The sequence below is a fragment of the Aquarana catesbeiana genome, linkage group LG07 (assembly GCF_042186555.1).
Source record: "Aquarana catesbeiana isolate 2022-GZ linkage group LG07, ASM4218655v1, whole genome shotgun sequence".
Lineage (NCBI taxonomy): Eukaryota > Metazoa > Chordata > Amphibia > Anura > Ranidae > Aquarana > Aquarana catesbeiana.
The window spans coordinates 278,794,594-278,815,334 of NC_133330.1; the positions used below are offsets into that span (position 1 = coordinate 278,794,594).

The following is a 20,741-nucleotide window of genomic DNA, read 5'->3' on the forward strand; positions in this document are numbered from 1 at the left end:
ATAAAGTATTTTTCCGTATTCCGGCAACCCTAGGCTAAGAGTCCTGCAAGGGTATTTTTTTGTTGTCCCCAGAGTTGGGCATTAAACAGAATCTGCTTTCAGTGACTCCCAGACACCATTCTAGTTCTATAGCAGTGAATTCACTCACAAAGAATGTGAATATGTTAATTGGATTCAATCATTTTTTCACCTTCATTTAATCAGCCTTAGAAACTGAGCTTTTCATGTGTGTCTGTAATTAAAGGAATTAGTTGGCAAGTCCTGGTGGCTATATATAGCACAATTTAAAATTAATTTTAGCTTTTCCAAAATGTTCATCTATTTCTTATAAATATATATAAAAAAATATCTGTCATTGATAATTTTATTTTCTTATGTGATTTTAAGTATCCTGAGACTGCATTTTCCCAGACTGAAATATTATGTTCACATGACTAAACAAAATAGAATAAGTCAGTGTTTGTTTGCCTTTATACACCCTCTCTCTTTATAAGCTGGCCATACATGGATCGAAATTCAGCCAGTTCAGCAGGCACCAGCTGAACTTCGATCCATGTATGCCCATTGTGGTTGAACAGAAGTCGATCTACCAATCAACTTTTGTTCAAAAGCCCTGTCAGATTTTAGCCACTCAATCAGCACTGCAGGCTATAGACTGCAGCGTTGATCTATGTATTCTGATGGTGGGGAAGTCTCTTTGCTGTTAGAATACAAAGACACAGCGGGGAGGATTCTATTATACTGTTAAAATGTGTGGATGGGGGATCCAGCAGTGGCGGCTGGTGGCACCTCCCCTGCTCCCACTCCCACCCGCGGTCGGGCATCCAGCCCCACACTTACCCTATCTAGGTTCCGGGTGGGCCACACTCCTACGAGCAGTGGGTGGCCATCTCCTCCTCTGCATCATGCGTCTCCTCCCTCCTCCTCGTATGCGCCCAATAGGATCGCCTATCCTTTCAGCCAATGAGGTGACAGGTCTCAGGACCCACTTCATGGTGGGCCGGGAGGAGGATCAGTGTGAGAATAGTGAATATTCATTCGCTATTCTTACACAACTGGGTGGGCTTGGAGCGCAGTGCTCTGCATCCTGAGCCAACCCGTTTTTGAAGCCTATTGGAGCCTCTGGCTCTAATCATGTTCTTAAAAGAAAACATCCCCCCCATTGGAATCCATCGTCTGTGCGCCCCTAATTGATGGGCCACACTGGGAGCCAGGTCAGTTTTTTTTGTTCAACACACTGGTTGAATAAAAAAAACGGACTCATCTATGGCCAGCTATAGTCTTGTCAAATACATTGTGCGGGTTTGGCAAACTCTGTCTGACAATCAATTTAGGGTGTTTCCAGCACCAATTTTTTTTACATTTTAAAGGATAAATTCACCTTTCATAACATGTTACATGATGTAAAAAGAAAAGTAAAAACTAGCGAGTGCTCAAATTGCCAGTGAAAAAACAAAAAAATGGTAATTAGCCTATATGTGTAATCCACCCTTTCAGGACATCCATGGTGTCCTTCCAATACACAGAGCTGCCTGGTATCCATCCTAATAAAGAGACGTTGTCTCTGCATCTGTAGAAACATGCCCAACTCCAAAGTTCAGAAAGGCTATCTGACAGACGGGTTGATTAAAAAAAAAAAAAAAATGGCTTGATTCCTCCATCCACACATTCCACACATTTGAGGCCGTTGAGGCTATAGGCGTTGGCGCTGATTGAGTGGACATTTTCCAACATGGTGGTTTTACAGAAGTTGATCAACTTCTGTACAAACTCCCTGCCCATAAATGGATCAAAATCTGTCTGGTCTCTGCTGAACCGGCCAAATGTCGACCCATGTATGGCCAGCGTAGCCTCCCTGGCGGTTTTCCCGAGTGTGGCTCGGGGTTAAAATTCAGGACCATTAGCGGTAACCCCGAGCCACACTCGGGATTACATCGCAGGATCCTGGTGTGGCTTTACTTACCTTGTCCCCAGGATACTGCGATGTCCCCCGCTGTGTCTGCGGGCTCCGTCCTCCTCTGAAGCCTCTCTGTGCCAGGCTTCGTTCCCTGCAGGCGGCGCGACGCACGGGGGCGGAGCCTGGCGGCAAATTCAAAAAAGTGTAAAATCATAACACATACAGTACTGTAATCTTACAGATTACAGTACTGTATGAAATTATTTCACATCCCTTTTGTCCCCAGTGCTTTGTCCTATGCCCTGCATGCAGTTTTATGTTATATATACTGTTCTTTCTGCCTGGAAACTGGAGATTGTCCATAGCAACCAAAAAGTGTCCCTTTACTTCAAAAGTGGCTTTAGAAACAGCGATAGTAAATTAGAACACTTGCAGAATTGAGCGATAGTGAATCGTGGGGAAATTTATTTTATTATTATTATTTTTTTTTTTTTAATTATTTATTTTTATTTATTATATTAATTTATGTTTTTGTGTTTCAAACTTTATCATACCCGGGATATCTACTAGACTCTTGTTTGGACAGATTTAAGTGTGTTATTGTTGAGAATTACAGACCTACAATATAAAACGCCAAATTTCCATGCAAAATAATTGTACCGCTTTCAGCACCTAAAATCCAAAATAATCATACCGCCAGGGAGGTTAAGTGAGGCACATTCATGTCAGTCTCTGCCCTCAGGGAGCTTACAGTTCAAGGTCCTTATGCCACATGTATATCCTAAGGACACTTTAGACAGGAAACTTTTCAGCTTGTCCTTGTTGTATAGGAGGAAACCCACCCAAGCACAGGTAGAACATACAAACTTTATGCAGATAGTGTCCTGGTTGGGATTCAAACCCACAGCTACAAGGTGGAACTGCTAATCACTAAGCCACTGTGCTTCAGTACTATTGAAAGATTGTAGTCTGACGCATACATATTGCAGAAACCCAGCACTGCCCTCTTGCAAAGGAACTGTGATCTTGTCACAGAGCTACTACAATTCTGCCGAGCTTCTATACTGCTAAGAGCCTAACTGTGCAAATCATACACATGCACCTAAATAATAGCTCTTCTTATCTGCCACCGCTTCTTCACAGTGATGCAGTGCTGTGTACTACTGCTAGGATGTGTACTGGAAGTTGCTGGAAGCATTTAGAGGCCACTCACCTGCTTCGGTGTCACTTCCTTGCTAGCTACAACAATGTGGTGTTGCTCCGTCATGGCTCCCTTACTGTTAAATTCTTCAAATTCAACCAGAGAGGGAGAGAGGTGGCCACAAGTGATAGCCACCAACAACAAGATCGTTAGTGTGACATGGCCCTATATTCTCCAATGCTTTTAAAAGGCATATAAACCCAAAAACAATTTTTTTATGTTGCAGCTTACCAGTTCTTAGATGTGCTTACTGCATTAATTTTCGTTTTTCAGACCAAGAACATTTTTAGTAGGTACAAAAAATACCTGTTTGTCTTGCCTGAATTGTAGTTCCCTTCTCTCTTTCTATGAGCTGAACTGAAAGCACAAGCAATGGGGTTAATTTACCAAAACTGGAGAGTGAAAAATCTGGTGCAACTCTTCATAGAAACCAGCTTCCAGGTTTTTGTCCAACTTAATTGGACAAGCTGAAGTTAGAAGTTGACTGTTGAAGTTGACTAAAATGAAAATAAACAGTCTGTGCTAATACAAGAATGCAGCTAGTAATAAAGAACAATCTATATAAAGGTGTTTAGTGAAATAAAAAATAAGATTTCATTGCTATAAGTAAAACCATCCTAATCCAACAATATACCGTATTTTTCGCTCCATAAGACTCACCTAGGTTTTAGAGGAGGAAAACAAGGAAAAAATATTCTGAACCAAATAGTGTACTAAAATATTTACCAATGCCCATGAAATGCAGCCTGACCAGTACCAATTAAATGCAGCCTTACCAGTCCCAATTAAATGCAGCCTTACCAGTGCCCATAAAATGCAGCCTGACCAGTGCCAATTAAATGCAGCCTGACCAGTGCCCATGAAATGCAGCCTGTCCAGTGCCCATTAAATGCAGCCTTACCAGTCCCAATTAAATGCAGCCTTACCAGTGCCCATGAAATGCAGCCTGACTTGTGCCAATGAAATGCAGCCTTACCAGTGCCCATGAAATGCAGCCTTACCAGTCCCATGAAATGCAGCCTGACCTGTGCCAATGACTCCTGGTCCCTGGCCCTGTTGTTTTTCTTGCTGGTCTGACTCCTCTCCTCTTCTCTTCTGCCCCTTGCAGGCGGGCACTGATTGCCGAGGGACTGGAAGGGACTTGGTCTTGGAGTGAGGCGGCGTACACTATAGATTTGCAGCAGCAGGTGAGCAGGCCCAGTGCGCGGAGCAACACGTAATGATGTCACGTGGGCATGCCTCCGTGCACTGGCCCTGCTTAACTGCTGCAAAGCTTTGTGGGCTTCTTCTACCTAGGCTGGGTCCCCTTCCCTTGCTATATGATCATCATGCTGCTGGGGCACCGGCTGCCTCCCTTCTGCGGCTGTGCCCATGGACCACGGCCGGCCCGGTATGTAATGTGGCAGCGGCAAAAGGGGTGGTGGTCTGGTCAATATTCGCTCCATAAGACACAGAGACATTTTCCCCCATCTTTTTTGGTAAAAAAAGTGCATGTTATGGAGCAGAAAATAAGGTATATCTCGTTAAAAGCCCGATAAATATTTAATCCAAAGACCCAGCAGATCAATTAACATGTAGGTACATTTGTGCACTGAAGTATCTGAGTGAGAGATAGACACCAACCACCACCAGACACTCAGGGTGAAAACTCACCAGATAGTAGAACCCCACATAGATAGGGGACAATTCATGGGGTATATGGGCCCCTGAGGACTTCCCGTAGGATGAAATGTGGTGGATGGAGCTAGCAGACTGAAGTCACGCATTGTTGGATATGAGATACCAATAATACCAGATGATTTTATTTTGCTGCTGTATAAGAGGATGTTTTCCATCTTCAATGATTGGGGAACTGTGTATGGTCTGATCACGCAGGAGTCTTATGTTTCCTTTATGGATACAAATGTCAATTGACCTCTATCTATGCAGGCTACTACTATCTGGTAAGTTTTCACCCTGAATGTTTGCTGTTGGTTGGTGTTTTGCCCACATTAAGATTCTTCAGCACACCAGTGCACATACATGTTGATTGGTTGATCTGCTGGATCTTTGGATTGGATATTTAATGGGCATTTAATGAAAGATATATATATTTTAGAATTAGGACAGTTTTACTTATAGTGCTGCAATCTCATTTTTAATGCAACCACTATACAGTGCATCCGGAAAGTATTCACAGCACTTCACTTTTTTCCACGTTTTGTTATGTTAATCCAAAATGGATTAAATTCATTATTTTCCTCAAAATTCTAAAAAAAAATACCCCATAATGACAACCTGAAAGAAGTTTTTCTTTGAAATCTTTGCAAATTTATTAAAAATAAAAAACTTGTAAATAAGAATTCACAGTCTTTGCCGTGACACTCACAATTGAGCTCAGGTACCTACTGTTTCCACTGATCATCCTTGAGATGTTTCTACAACTTGATTGGAGTCCACCTGTGGTAAATTCAGTTTATTGGACATGGTTTGAAAAGGCACATACCTATCTATATAAGGTCCCACAGTTAACAGTGCATGTCAGAGCACGAACCAAGCCATGAAGTCCAAAGAATTGTCTGTAGACCTCCGACATTGTATTGAGGAACAGATATGGGGAAGGGTACAGAAAAATGTGTGCAGTATCGAAGGTCCCAATGAGCCTCCCTCACCTGTAAATGGAAGAAGTTTGGAACCACCAAGGCTCTTCCTAGAGTGGAACGCCCAGCCAAACTGAGCAATTGGGGGAGAAGGGCCCTAGTCAGGGAGGTGACCAAGAACTCAATGGCCACTCTAACAGAGCTCCAGCGTTTCTCTGTGGAGAGAGGAGTACCTTCTAGAAGAATAATTATCTCTGCAGTATTCCACCAATAAGGCCTGTATGGTAGAGTGGCCAGATGGAAGCCACTCCTCAGTAAAAGGCACATGACCGCCTGCCTGGAGTTTGCCAAAAGGCACTTGAAGGACTCTCAGACCATGAGAAGCAAAATTCTCTGGTCTGATGAAACAAAGATGTTTGGGAATGTTTTTCAGTGGCAGGAACTGGCAGACTAGTCATGATTGAGGAAAAGATGAATGCAGCAATGTACAAAGACATCCATGATGAAAACCTGCTCCAGAGCGCTCTTGACCTTATACTGGGGCGAAGGTTCATCTTCCAGCAGGACAATGACCTAAAGCACACAGCCAAGATAACAAAGGATAGGCTATGGGACAACTCTGTGGATGTCCTTCAGTGGCCCAGCCAGAGCCCAGACTTGAACCTGATTGAACATCTCAGGAGAGATCTGAAAATGGCTCTGCACTGACTTTCCCCATCCAACCTGATGGAGCTTGAGAGGTCCTGCAAAGAAGAATGGGAATAGCTGCCCAAAAATAGGTGTGCCAAGCTTGTAGCATCATACTCAAAAAGACCTGAGGCTGTAACTGGTGCCAAATGTGTTTCAACAAAGTATTGAGCAAAGGCTATGAATACTCAGGTACATGTGTTTTTTTTTTTCCATTTTTTATTTTTAACAAATTTACAAAGATTTCAAATAAACTTATTTCAGGTTGTCATTATGGGCTATTGTTTGTAGAAGTTTGAGGAAAATAACGAATTTAATCCATTTTGGAACAAGGCTGTATCATAAAAAAATGTGAAAAAAGGTGAAGCACTGTAAATACTTTCTGGATGCACTGTATCTAAGGATTGGTAATCTTCATTATATACAATTTTCACTTTTGGGTCTAGATATGCTTCAAATGCCAGTGGTTAATGGTCATTCAGAAGCTGATGTCAGCTTTACAGTACATATTCCAGCAAAATCCACTGCTGTGGAGAAATATTCTGCCACCAGAGATGGGCAATGGCTAACATTTGAGTGGTGACTATTACAGATGAACATCCTCTGAACTCATCTAACCAAACATAAAAACCACCCTTTTATAAACCCCAATTCAACCAATGACATTGACTGAATATGAGCATGTGTCCAAATAAGGGCATGGATGTCACCAGCGTTCCACCTCTTTGTGTACGTGTGCTGCGTGGAATGACCCCACTTGCAGCTGACTGGAGTAAAAATAGTGCAGTTTTGATGTTCGAATAGAGATGAGCTTGAAGGATGCCCATGCTCATTGCCACTGGTTCTCATTACAAGTCTAAGGCCCTGGGCACCTGTTAGTAGGTTAAGAGAACTTTTTTCCGATCCTTGGACTTTACAGTTCCACTGCCAGCCACTAGAATGCCACCACTGGATCAGAAGTGTTAGAAAATAGATAGGTATTAAAATTCAAATGTAGAAAAAGAGGTTTTATATCCTTTCAGAAGAACTACAGCCATACTTGTACAAACCATCATTCACAATCCCTTCATTTTCACAACACGCCATTTTTAAACCAGTTTTATCCAGCTATTGTGAACCTAACCCAAGAGCAGGAAAAATTGAATTTCAGTCTTGTAAAATCAGAAAAAAATGTGTTCTTTTTCCTCTGTAGTGATTTTTTTCTACTGTATCCTCATCCTCTGTTGTCTTTTGAGATAGAAGAACCAGTGATTGTGCAAGGTCTGGGGGTCTACATGTATTAGGTACTGGTGCTTGTAATTGGCACGAGATATCACAGGCTTTCTGTGGTTTCAAAATCAAGCAATTACAGAAGCATAAAAGGCCTTCTGACAGAAAGCTTCAGGGACGCAAGGTGAAGCTGTAACCGTGGAGCCTGCCACAGCCAGAGCTGTACTGAAAGTCTTAGAGGGGATTTTTTTTCTCAGCCTCTTGTAGAACAATGGAATGAGATGTGTGTGTTTCAAGGTACAATACGACCATTATATCATGCTTACTGTGGTGTAACATAAAAAAAAAAAATAAAAAAAAAAAAAAAAGAAAGTTGATTTGCTTCATATAATTAAGCCGTATCTGAACTAGTTTCTAAACAACTTCTTTTGAAATCCCAGGACCATTTTTTGGGGTGTTTATTAGTTTCTCTTTCCTGGATTAATTAAAATGAGAGAAGAGTCATGACAGACTCTGAGGAAAAATTTGACACATTAGAAGGTGATACAATACTATTTGTTTCTCACTTTTGCTGTACAATTATCTTTAGCTACAATTTGACTGGGAGTTTTTTTTTTTGCTTTTTGACAGGCTTTGTGTAGGCTGCTTATATCTGTGGAACATTTATATGTTAATTAGCTGTGAACTTAGAGCACTCTGGATTCCTCTCATTAAACATGATGAAGGAAGCGTATTGCTACATGCTGTGTAAGACGTAGCCTTTTTGTTTTTTATATACAAAATTACTTAAAGCCCAACTCAGGCAGCTAAAAAATACTCCCTTGCAGTGGGGCTGTGGTGGCACTGCAAGGGTTAATTGCAGGCCATAGATAGTGCTATTTTCTTTCCTGCAACAAAGAAGTTGCTCGATTCCCCCATCAAAACAGTCAGTGTTGATGGGTGAATCCCTCCCATGGAGCTATTGGGGTTGATTTACTAAAGGCAAATAGACAGCACACTTTGCAAAGTGCAGTTGCACTCTACAAGTGCAGTTGCTCCAGAGCTTAGTACATAAGGTAAAGTTTCACTTTGCAAAGAATACCCAATCACATGCAAGGAAAATTTAAGAAAAACAGCATTTTTGTTTGCACATGATTGGATGATGGAAGTCAGCAGTGCCTCTGCTTATTTACTAAGCTCTGGAGCAACTGCACTTTGCAAAGTGCACAGTCTATTTGCGTTTAGTAAATCAACTTCTTTGTGTTCTCCCGACAGGGGGTGGGGGGTGCACAAGATGCCCTCCCTGCCAGGAGAACACAGTGATTATAGCTAGCGGATATAACCATTGGCAATAATCGCATGTCGAAACCGGACATGCTATTGCACCCAAGGTTGGATCTGGGTACATTCAGCCTGCCTAATGTTGGCTGGTCCCTGCTGAACCATGAAGGATTTGAACCATCTTGGCCAGCCTAAGTCTAGGGTAACAATGACCTAGATGCTAGTGGCGATTGCTATAGTAGCGGTGTAGCTATGTATAAAATGCCATACCTGGAATTCAGCTTTAAAGGATAATCAAACCCAAGAACACAAATATAATATATATTTACCAGTCCTTAAATGTGGTGTCTGCATTCATTTTCTTTTTTTTTTTTTTTTTAAGGCCAAGATTGGTATAAATAGTTCTATTTTAATTTTTGCTGATGATACTTGATTTGATTGTAGCCGTATTAGTGCAATTATGACATAGAAAATTGAGTACTGTCCGTGATACTTTTTTTATTTGCACTAACATGCAATTTTTCAGGACAAGCTTTCGGGGTATGTCCCCTTCTTCAAGGTCCAAGTAGTACTGATTCACAAATTTTTAAGGAGAATGTTAAAGAAAAAAAAAAAAGAGAAAAACAAACACATACAAATCAATGGTAATAAAAATAGCAGCAGAGTTAGTGAGATAAGACAGAGGGAGAGCTATAGACTGGAGGAGGGGAAGGGGGGATACTGGTCACAGAGGGGGTCGTAAAACTTTAGCATAGTGTGTAAGGAAACCAATATCTAAATTCAGGCCATTATTTTTCGTGTCAAAAAGAAGTATCATTCTTAGTTCAAACGTTTTTCCTTTCCTGGATAGTTCTGAAATTCCCTTTAAGAACTAAAACATTGAGGTCTTCTATAGTGTGGTCCGGTTGTGAGAAATGATGTCCCACAGGTGTGCATAAACTGTCTTCTTTATGTTCTTTGATGGTATGTCTGTGCAAATTCATCCTCGCTTGCAACTTCTGTCCTGTTTCACTAACATAAGATCCTTTGCTGCACCTTTTGCATTGGATGAGGTACACAACATTACTGGAGGTGCAGTTGTAAGATCCCATGATATTGAAGGTCCCATTTGTGTGTGTAACACTTTTGGATAGATTGATCTGTTTGCATAATTTGCAGCGTTTTTTTTTATTGCAGGGTTTGCTTCCATTATTTGTGACTTCATAATCAGAGTGAAGTTTCCTGCTGATTAGTTTGTGTCTGAGGTTAGGTGGTTGTCTGAAAGCCAATAAGGGGGGTTGTTGGAATATTCCTTTTAGAGTTTCATCCTCTGTTATAATGGGTTGTAAATCTTTGATTATCTTTTTTGATCCCTTCAAGTGCTGGGTTGTATGTGGTAACTAGAGGTACTCGATTATTTGTTTTTTTCTCTGTGTATTGGAGGAGATTTTCTCTTTGGATTTTCAAGGCTGTGTTTATGCTGTTGTTTATGGTTTTGTCTTTGTAACCTTTCTTATGGAAGGAGTCTGCCAGTGTTCTGAGATGTTTATCTCTGTCTTCTGAGTCTGAACAAATTTGGTGGTATCTGATGGCCTGGCTGTGTATGATGGCCCATTTAGTGTATTGAGGGTGAAAACTGGAACTATGAAGATAGCTGCATCGGTCAGTCGGTTTTCTGTATATCGACGAGTGAAGCTTGTCATCCCTGATGTATACTGTAGTGTCCAGGAAGTTGACATGTGTGTTCGAATAGTTCATTTTTAGTTTGATAGATGGGTGAAAAGTGTTGCTCAATGAGAAGAATTGGTTTAGATTTTCTTCACCTTCAGTCCATATCATGAAGATATCATCAATATAGCGATAATATCTATATGGCTTTTGTTGTATGCTGTTCAGGAATTTGTCCTCCAGGTCAGCCATAAATATGTTTGCATATTGGGGTGCCATTTTGCTTCGCATAGCAGTACCCATACACTGGAGATAGATGTCATTTTTGAAAGTGAAGTAGTTGTGTGTAAGAACAAATTCAATGAGCTGTGTCACATCCTCAGAAGTGTATTTGTGGTTTGGTGAGGATGATAAGAATCTGTGACATGCCGCCAACCCATCCTTGTGAGGGATGTTACTGTACAGAGATTCTACATCCATAGTGACTAGAAGTGTATTTGGTGGTAATTGTTGTATATTGTTAAGCTTGTTCAGAAAATCAGTGGTGTCTTGCAGGAAACTCGCAGTGTTCATGACTAAAGGTTTTAACATGTTTTCTACAAGGCCTGAGATATGTTCGGTAAGTGTATTCATACCTGTTATAATGGGTCTCCCTGGATTTCCTGGCTTGTGAATCTTGGGCAGCATGTAGAAGTCTCCAATTTCTGGATTATCCGGAATCGCATTGATGAGTTCTGAATGTAGGTGGCTTGGTATTGTCACAATGAGACCTTTTAATTGCTTAGTAAAATCCTGGGTCGGATCATAATCCAGTTTTTTGTAGTAAGTAGTATTTGCCAGCTGCCTCTGGCCCTCTTGTATATATTTGTCTGTTGTCTGATGATACAAAGTTAACAGGGTAATAATCTATCAACAGGATATAGCAACTTTACAAGAAGATCTTGATACAATAGAGGGGTGGACAACTACATTGCAAATAGGTTCAATGTAGGAAAATTTAGAGTAGTGCACTTGGGGGCTAAAAATACGAAGTTACATGCTAGGGGGAGAACCTCTGGAGGAATCGAGGATGGAAAAGGATTTGGGTGTCCTAGTAGATGATAGACTCAGCAATAACATGCAATGCCAAGCTGAAGCGAACAAGGCCAGCAGACCATTAGCATCCACTAAAAAGGGCATTTACTCAAGAGATAAAGCTAAAATTCTATCACTTTACAAAACACTTGTTTGGCTGCATCTTGAGTATGCTGTCCAGTTCTGGTCACTGATTTTCAGAAAGGATGTACTGAAACTGGTGAGATTTCAGTGAGGGACAACAAAGCTAATATGGGGGCTGGAGGATCTTAGTTATGAGGAATGGCTACACACATTAAATTTATTTTCCCTAGAGAAAAGACGCTTGAGAGGAGACATGATCGCAATTTACAAATATCTAAATGGTGATTCTAGCACAGGGAAAAAGTTTGTTTAAGAAGACACGTTGCCACTTAATGAAGTTGTATGAAAAGCGGTTTAACCTTAGACTGTGTAGGGTGTTCTTTATGGTTAGAGTGGTAAGGATGTGGAAAACCCTTCCACAATCGGTGGTGTCAACCAGGAGTGTTGTTAATTTCAAAAACTTTGCATCTTAGCGAGCACACTATACAAGGATATAGGAGGTGGTAGAGACCATGTCCACACATGTTGAACTGGAAGGTTTGGTGTCTTCATTCAACCTTATCAACTACGTAACCATGTAAGATCTTTTTCATCAATTACAGAAAATGTCTGTTGATGTTGCCAGAAATAAAGTTTTCCTGCCAGCTTCATCCTGTGTTCTGGTGTCTTGGGTGTGGAGGCCTGGCTATATCCTCCCACGGGCTGGTGGGCGTGTCTCACTTTTCCACCAGTAGAGAGACTCCTTCATACTACAGTGGGGCACAAGTTTCCATTCAAGGTGCATAAAGGCCCAGAGGAAATGGTGTTTTCTGCAAAGCGCATAGATCTTATAGCTTCTTATAAGACATTTTTGCATACCGTCTGCTTTTAAATGATTTCATTGTGTATATATATATATGATGTTTTATGGACTATGTCCTCATTGTATTTAATAAAGACTAAGGAATATGAAAAATAAAAAACAAAAAGACACTACACACCAAAATGAGTAAACTACAAATTTATTGAACAATGGGCTCAAGTTTAACAGCATAAATACCCTAACATTTCTCATAATATCCGAACAACCACCTGAGTCCCCCCTCCCAGAATGGAACCATGGACCACCCTTGAAAAAGGGAGGGATGCAGTCCCAAAATGAAGCTGAGCCCACCCCCCAAACAAAAACCTTCCCCACACCAGGGCACCCTGAACCACCCCACCAAAATACAGAGGTAACACTCGCACTGAGTGCGGTGCTCCACCTTAAAGCCACAGTGGGCGAATGAGGCACCAGCACTAAGTGGGACAGAGATGCATACCTGCCCAAATGGGGCTATACACATGAAAACACAACCCACAAAAGGAGTCAGTCAATGGCAGAAAGGAAAACCAAATGGCTGCAATGGGAGCTTAAATATCAAAGAATCAGTGTGCAGCTGCTGTGCTGGTAACAAAAGGTGTATGAAGGAGCCTTGCACATGACACACATGACTAGTAACTGATTAGATGATCCATGAGGGCATGTGTAGGTGACCATATATATGCCAGTGATAACAGCATGATAAACATTCCTAGGGAGCATACTGATAACAATGGCTGGGAGGGCTGGAAGAGATGAGTGGTAAGCCAGTGAGATGGGGCAGGGAGATTCCCAACAAAAAACAGGTAACCTCAACCTGTAAGTAATGCCACCAAGGGACAATGACTCCCAATGTGCGTGTCAGAAGTACTTACAGCTCTCCGTTCATGCTCCCCTCAAAGTGAAGGAATGGAAATAATGTCCGCTCTTCTATTCTCAGCAAGTACAGCTCTCCTATATTAGGATGAAATCCAGCCAAGATTCATACGCTGTGCGATGATCAGCTATTCCAGTTGTGTGTACCTGGTCTCTCCAATCTCCTGTGTATGATTGAGTCCTGCTGAGTATCAAATGCTCCACTGCTATGTACCATGTGCTGTTCAGCTGATCCAATCATAGGTGGCTGGACTTTTCAATGAACTCATACACAGTCGTCTGTATGAGCCACGATGAAAAACGTGAGCTCTCTGTAAAGATGGGGTAGTCGGGCCAGATGATAAGGGGGGGAAGGTAATCCCTGCGTCTACATGTTTCTCTCCACGGGCGGAACTTCGTCAGGACTTGTTATATAGGTGTTTAGTAAAGACTAGTTGTTTTTATTATTTTTCTTTCATGCATTGGTTTCTCACAGGTACATTTAAAGTCCATGTTTTTACCTTGTGGGACTTTTGGCTTGTGTAATAATTTGGGATGATACCTCCGGGAGTTTACTTTGAACTCCACCACTGTTTCTAATTTTTTGTATTGATGTGTATGTAAACCCCTAAGATCCCCTACGCACAAGTAAACCAATCGGGTTCGCCTGTCCATTTTTTTAGACGGACCCGATCGGACCACACATTGTTCTCTATGGAGAGGCGGATGTAAACGGACATGTGTTCGTTTACACCCGCCTGCATCCAATCAGGTCTGCCAAAAGCAGGATCGGAAGACAGTTGGATGGAAACAGACAGGCAGTCCGTTTCCATCCGACTACCCCATAGAGAACAGCAGGCTGTGTCTGCTCTGCATCAGTGGAGTGGACACAGAGCTGTAATCTGACTGCTCAGCGGGGATCAGCAGACAGATCCCCCGCTGAGCCTGCGGATCTGCTTGACGGAGTCTGCCCCGTGTGAAAGGGACGTAACAATGATCTTCTCTTCAATTCCTGTACTCTCGGTCTGTGGTTACTATTCAGCTGGTATTGTTTTCAGTTCTGATTGTGGATTACAGAACACATCTCCCCTGCATTTACAAGAAGAGGAGAAGAAGGTGTTCTAAAGTCGTAAAACACTTTCTTCCTCTGTAGCTACAGTACAATGCATGAGTGCTGTTGCCCTAGGACAGTAGGTGTTACTGACAGGATCTCCAAATGAAAATAAGTGAAAGAAGCCTAAAAAAAAAAGGAAACAAATGCAGTTACTACACCTAAGGACTGGTAAGCTGCAATATGTAATATTATTGTAACAGACTAATGTAATATTGGCAGCGGCCATAATAACACACATCGCATTGGTTGCAGCATGGCAAAACTATACAACTTGTCAATTTTGTCAGGCAGTGCCTCCACCAAACGCACCCCAAGCAAGTGAATAGAGCCGATATGCTCTGCAACTGAGCTTAAGGTACATTGGTTGCTTCAGAGTGTGGTGGGGGGCCACCAGTTAAAACAGTTGTTCAGGGGATATTAAACAATGCTACACATGTAAATGAGCCCTAACTGAATCTTATATTTTTGTTGTGGGTTGACACTACCAGGTGACATAGCCATGTGGCAGACCCTCTCCACTGGAGTTCCATGGAATCTCACTTTTTCTGCAATAGCTAGAAAAGTCTCCTTCCTCTCATTGCCTTTTATTTACTCCTCCTAATGTAACATAAATGAAAAAAAAAGAGAGGTGGACAGATGTGGGACCTTTGGTGAGATGTAGTCCCTCACCCACCACCCCTCCCCAGCTAATGTTTCAACTCACCTCACCAGCATCCATCTTTAACTGGAATATCATTCTCCTGTGGACTGATCATTTATATAAAACTCCATAAGTTCCTTTTACTAAACTTCTATAATATGCTGTAAATCTGATTACATTGATGAACTTGGTATTAGATTGTAAGTTCTCACGAGAAGGCCCCTCCTAACCCTTTCAATTGTATTGTAACTGTACTCCATTTTTTTAATTAAGTTTGGTGCTATATAAATCCTGTATAATCTTGTATAATAACAATAAGTATAGCATGCAGTATTACATATATAATTCTATGTGATTTATTTTCATTTTATTATAGTTCCATTCTGTACAGTGGATGTACAGTATATTATACAGCTGACATGTGCGTGTTGTATTTTATCTCTAGACAAATGATGAAAAGAGTAGAACAAGCCCTTTAACCTGCAGCAATCAAGTCAACAAAACAGAAACAGTACAACAGAACAAACCAGTAGAGGTTTTAGGTGAGAAAAACACACTATGAACTGCAAATAGCCAGCATTCCATGCTAAGCAATTTATGAGGCTTTACACCAGGGATCTACAAGCTTTTCAGTATGAGGCCTAGAGATGATATTCTACAAATTTCTGCAGCTCCCCCCCCCTGCCCCCCAAAAAACAGTTTTATAAATAAAGGAGCCCCCACCTTCATCAGGTGCCCCATCAGAGCCCCCATTAAGCTAGGTTCACATATCTGCAGATGGGGATTGCACGTAAAATCGCATTCGTTCTCCAATACCTAGGGAAAAAAAAACATTTTAAGCAGAAGCTTGGAAACTTAAAGGGATCCCCACACAACAGTAACCGTGGTGCACGAGAACCATGTGATTCAGTGCAACACAATTGAAAAAAAGGGTCAGGGATTATTTTCCCCGAATTTCTGCAGGTAGGGCAGCCCATTGAATAAAATGCAAAGGATTGCCCTATACACAGAATGTAGCTGAGAGTGCTGATGGAAGTATTCTGACTAGGGACAGTCCCCCTGTCAGAACACAACAGCTTAGCGGGGGAGATCGCTCTACTAACATTGGACCATTAGTACAGCGGCTCCGACCAGAGCTGGCAGTTTTTGTTCAACCTGCTGGGTTGAACGGAAAAAGCTAATAGTGTGTACCAGGCTTTAGTCTTTGTGGGTTTTTTTAGGCTAACTGTTTTGTTTTTCTGTTTCTTTGGAAAGACACTGGCCCCCAGGGTTAAAGTAGCAGCTTATCTGAATCAGTGGTTATTGTCTGATAGCTATTATATCCTTGGGAACTATAACATTGAACAAGCACTTTCGTTTTGAATGGTTTCAAAAGCTGTGGTGATTTTTTTACCACTTGATCAGTTAGTTTTAACTATATCATGGTCTATAATTGTTTATAACTACAATATTCTATGTTCTAGATGTGCCTACATTAGGAGAAGCTTTACAAAGATATCCAGAGGATGAAACAGGACATAGTCTTCAAAATGCAGCAGAGGAGGAAAAGCACATTGGCAGCTGGGTACCCCAGTACACAGACCTGCAATTAGTGGATGCACAGAGTGGACATGATTATGTGTGGGGCTCACAGCAGAGTGAGTTCAGTGCTGACCCTCCTTCTGATTACAACACCCCTGAAGAACCACAAGCGCAAGGTACAAATATTTTCAGACTTTTATCATCATTTGGCAGAACTCATTGGGGATTGAACGTTTATGCCTGTTGGAGATTTTGATGTGAGGTCCTTGTTGGCTGTGAGATCAGGAACCTAAGTAAATAATATACTTCCCTATTGTCCTGATATTACTGGAGATGAATATTCTGAGTAAAGCAAATCTGTGTGTTGCCCCTCATACCCAAAAGCACATATATAGAATTACTTTTGGGTATGGAGGAGCATATGACTTAATTCTTCCTCTTAGATAACTGTGATGGTGCTTGGTAATTGACCCCTCACTGTCAAAAATTTAGGCCTTGTTCAGCCATGTGGTGGATAGGTGGTAGAAAAAGGTGATTGATTACTGCACCCAGACTGCCTACAGACAAGTTAACATTGACATGGTCATTTCCAATACAACATATTGTAGCAGTTTCACTTGGCAACCTTGCCCCTTTTGAGTCAATGGGCCCATGGCGCAACTGCTTGTAAGATACGTGGGTGTGGCATGGTCCAGAAGGATATCACTTTCAATGAGTTTTTATTTACGTTTTGTAGGATACAAATACAAGCCTGTACAAATGTGAAGTAACTAACAAATGGAGAAGTTCCAGAGTGCATCCATATGTCATTAGAGATAACGGGTAATGCAAGTTGCATTATAGCTTTACTGTAACAATTCACATTGTATAAACATCAAGAAAAAAAAGACAGGGGGAGGGTGAATCGTGCGTTGTCAACTGTGAGCTGGGAGACGCTCGTGGATTGAATGCAGAGGTTGGGCTCGCTGTATAGAGAAAAGCCAGCAAACATATTGCCCAAGGCATCCCAAGCTGGAGGGCCGAGGGAAAAAGAAGAGTGAGGAAAGTGGGACAGGATAGAAAAGGTGAAGGAACAAGAGGAGGACATCAGGGACACCACGATCAGAAGCCTGCTTGAAGCTTGCTGGTTACATGGAAGGGTGGACATAATGTATCCATGGGGCCCAGGTTTTTAGAAATTTCTTATGTGTACCTAGGAGAATACTGGTAATTTTTACATTGATAAAGTCTATGTAGCGATGGACCTCTGCGAAGGACACAAACATTTGTTTCCAGGATTTTGCGATAGGTTGTTTTGCTGCTAGTAAAACATGTTGCCAATTTGAATTGGGTCTCATGAGACCTGGAGGCTTTTAATGTAATAGGACGTGCCAAGGGTCCCTATGGAAAGGGCAACATTTGTAATAGTTTAAGGACCTTCATCCAAAATCTAGATGAAAGCATGGAACACGACCACCAAGTATGAAGAACATTCCATGGGGATAAGCAGCTGGTCCAGAAGGATTTCAATGTAAAATCCCCCTTTGGGATAAAAAAAACCAGGCATTCAGAATACAAGACTGTCACCTGGCTCGAAACCATGTCTAAAAATGTATCCACTGGAGAAAACTTTTTAGAGGTGTTTACAAACCAGCTGCACGAGTGAATGAGACCTAAAGCTGACCAAACACTGGTATTTTTTTTTTTTCAGCCTGCAGAAAAGACTAGCCGATTCCTCCACCCAAATCTCTAGGTACAGCTATTGTATTTTGACAGCCAACCCCATCAGCTGTCAAAATGATTGTACAGTGGTTACATTGGATTGGATACAGCCGCTGTTTAAGCAAACATTATCCAGCAGGCTCCTCTGACAAAAAACGGCTGAACCATCAACTCCTGTCAAATGGAGTGAAGCTGGCAGACATTGGAACTGGTCAAAATTTGCACTGTGTGGCCAACTTAAGTTCTGCCATTGAATAACAGATATACTAGGTGACTATGTGAGTGGTTTATAGTCAGACAGATCACTGACCTCCAATACATGCTGTAACCAGCAAGTTGGAATATCTCTGATAGAGAGAAGCAGGGATTATAGGGTATCCCTAAAAAGCCCAACTATCACCCAAGAATCTCAATGGGCTGCTGAATAAATAGTGAGATTATGTGATTTATGTCAGCCTTTTGTCTATAGGTACCTGTAGATATGGTTAGTATTGCATAATTCTGTATGTGCTTTATTGTATATGGAAAACTCTTTGTACTATTCCATTAGTGTCTTTTTCCTTTTAATCTAGCAATAAGTGTGTATCTTTTAACTAATTTTTCCCAGTAACAATGGCGTGTCACTTTGTCACTGTGAAGGGAAACAATAGGTGGTTGCCACTAATAAGGCGACAGATTGACCCATTCAGTGAACAGAGCATGAAATACCAGCAGGTGAAAATGTGCTGCTTATACAACAGAAAGTGCTAAACGTGACTCCTATGGAGACAAAATGGAGTCAAACTCACATCTGACGGCAATAGGATTTTCAAATACCAAATACATGGAATTCTCATGTCTTTTTAAGCTTTTAGTATAAATAGCGCATTGGCCATTCAATACTTTGTGCCTTTTATATCTGCCTAGAGTTCTGTTTTATTACCCTGTTACAATTTATTTAATTTTAACTGCAAAAATTACATCTGAAGGGAGGAAGGGGGTCATATACACACGGATTGTAATGCTATGCGTATTAAAGTTGTAAAATACATTGTTTCTATGCAGGGGCATAACTAGAAATCACAGGGCCCCATAGCAAAATGTTGTATGGGCCCCCCCACACACACAAAAATGGCTGGGCTTAAATTAAATAGTGGGCGTGACCCGGGCCCAATATAGCCTCACCTGTGCCCAATGTAGCCTCACCTGTGCCCAATACAGCCTCACCTGTGCCAATATAGTGTGACCCATGCACAATGCAGCCTCACCTGTGCAGAGAACGAGGCGAGCCAGTGGCGGAACTTCCGGGGAGGATGAGGAATGCATACTGCAGCCCTCAAATGGCTGTTGGTGAGTGTGGGGCTGCCTCAGAGTGGGGGGGGGGGGGCGAGCGCCACCCGCATGGTCCCCCAGCCAGGGGAAGTGAGGAGAAGAAGAGGCAAGCTGTCCATACGAGCAGAGAGCTGTAATGGCTTTCATTTGAATTTCCTGTGTTCCCGGGGCTCCCCGTCACATAGCCCCACCTCTTGGCCTTTGATGACATCACATGTCCCGCATTGGAGCGGCGTTCTATCTATCAAAGGCGCCGGGCCAAGAGGTGGGGCTATGTGATGGGGAGCCCCGGGAACACAGGAAATTCTAATGAAAGCTCTTACAGCTGAGCTCTCTGCTTGTACGGACAGCTTGCCTCTTCCTCTCCTCACTTCCCCTGGCTGGGGGACCGTGCGGGCGGTGTTTGCCCCCCCGCAGTATGCATTCCTCATCCTCCCCATGGGCCCCTCGGCTGCGGGCCCCATAGCGACCGCGTGGCTCGCTATGGCAGTAGTTCCGACACTGTTTCTATGTATAGTTTGTAACTACACATGAACATTAGATGGATGTATGTGCTTACAATAAATGAAGGCTCTAACTCCTGCTTTGCAGTAGCACACAATTATTGGGCTTTACTGCTTCTTCTCCCAATGAAAGCCTATGGGGCTGATTTACTAGAGGGCAAATAGACTGTGCACTTTGCAAAGTGCAGTTGCACTCTGTAAGAGCAGTTGCTCCAGAGCTTAGTAAATGAGTAGAAGCTCTGCTGACTTCCATCATCCAATCATGTGCAAGCAAAAATGCTGTTTTTTTTTTTCCTTGCATAAAGTGAAGCTTTACCTCATTTACTAGGCTCTGGAGCAACTGCACTTTGCAAAGCACACAGCCTCAATGCTTTTATTAAATCAAGCCCTATGAGTTGGTTGATGCATTAAAAACAATTCACTCCTTGTGTGGCTGATCTCTCAGCACTTATTAAGAGGAAGCAGATTGATTGCACTGAGCCAGTAAGATTACCTTCTAATCTAGAGGCTAATCAAAAAACCTTGATGTTTAATACAATACTGAAATGTGAAAACATCATATAAAATTTATGTCATTGAGACATTATTGTATCTGGAATTGTACAAAAAAAGAATTG

General features: G+C 41.9%; 1 protein-coding gene across 1 annotated transcript in view; it reads left to right on the plus strand.

Annotated features, from left to right (window-relative positions):
- SEC16B (SEC16 homolog B, endoplasmic reticulum export factor) overlaps positions 1-20,741 on the plus strand; it is a 367,224-nt gene that overhangs the window by 233,287 nt on the left and 113,196 nt on the right. Inside the window, exons 15-16 of the mRNA XM_073592046.1 lie at positions 15,534-15,630; positions 16,552-16,785. Coding sequence (XP_073448147.1) covers positions 15,534-15,630; positions 16,552-16,785 — 331 coding nt within the window. The remainder of the gene's footprint in view (positions 1-15,533; positions 15,631-16,551; positions 16,786-20,741) is intronic.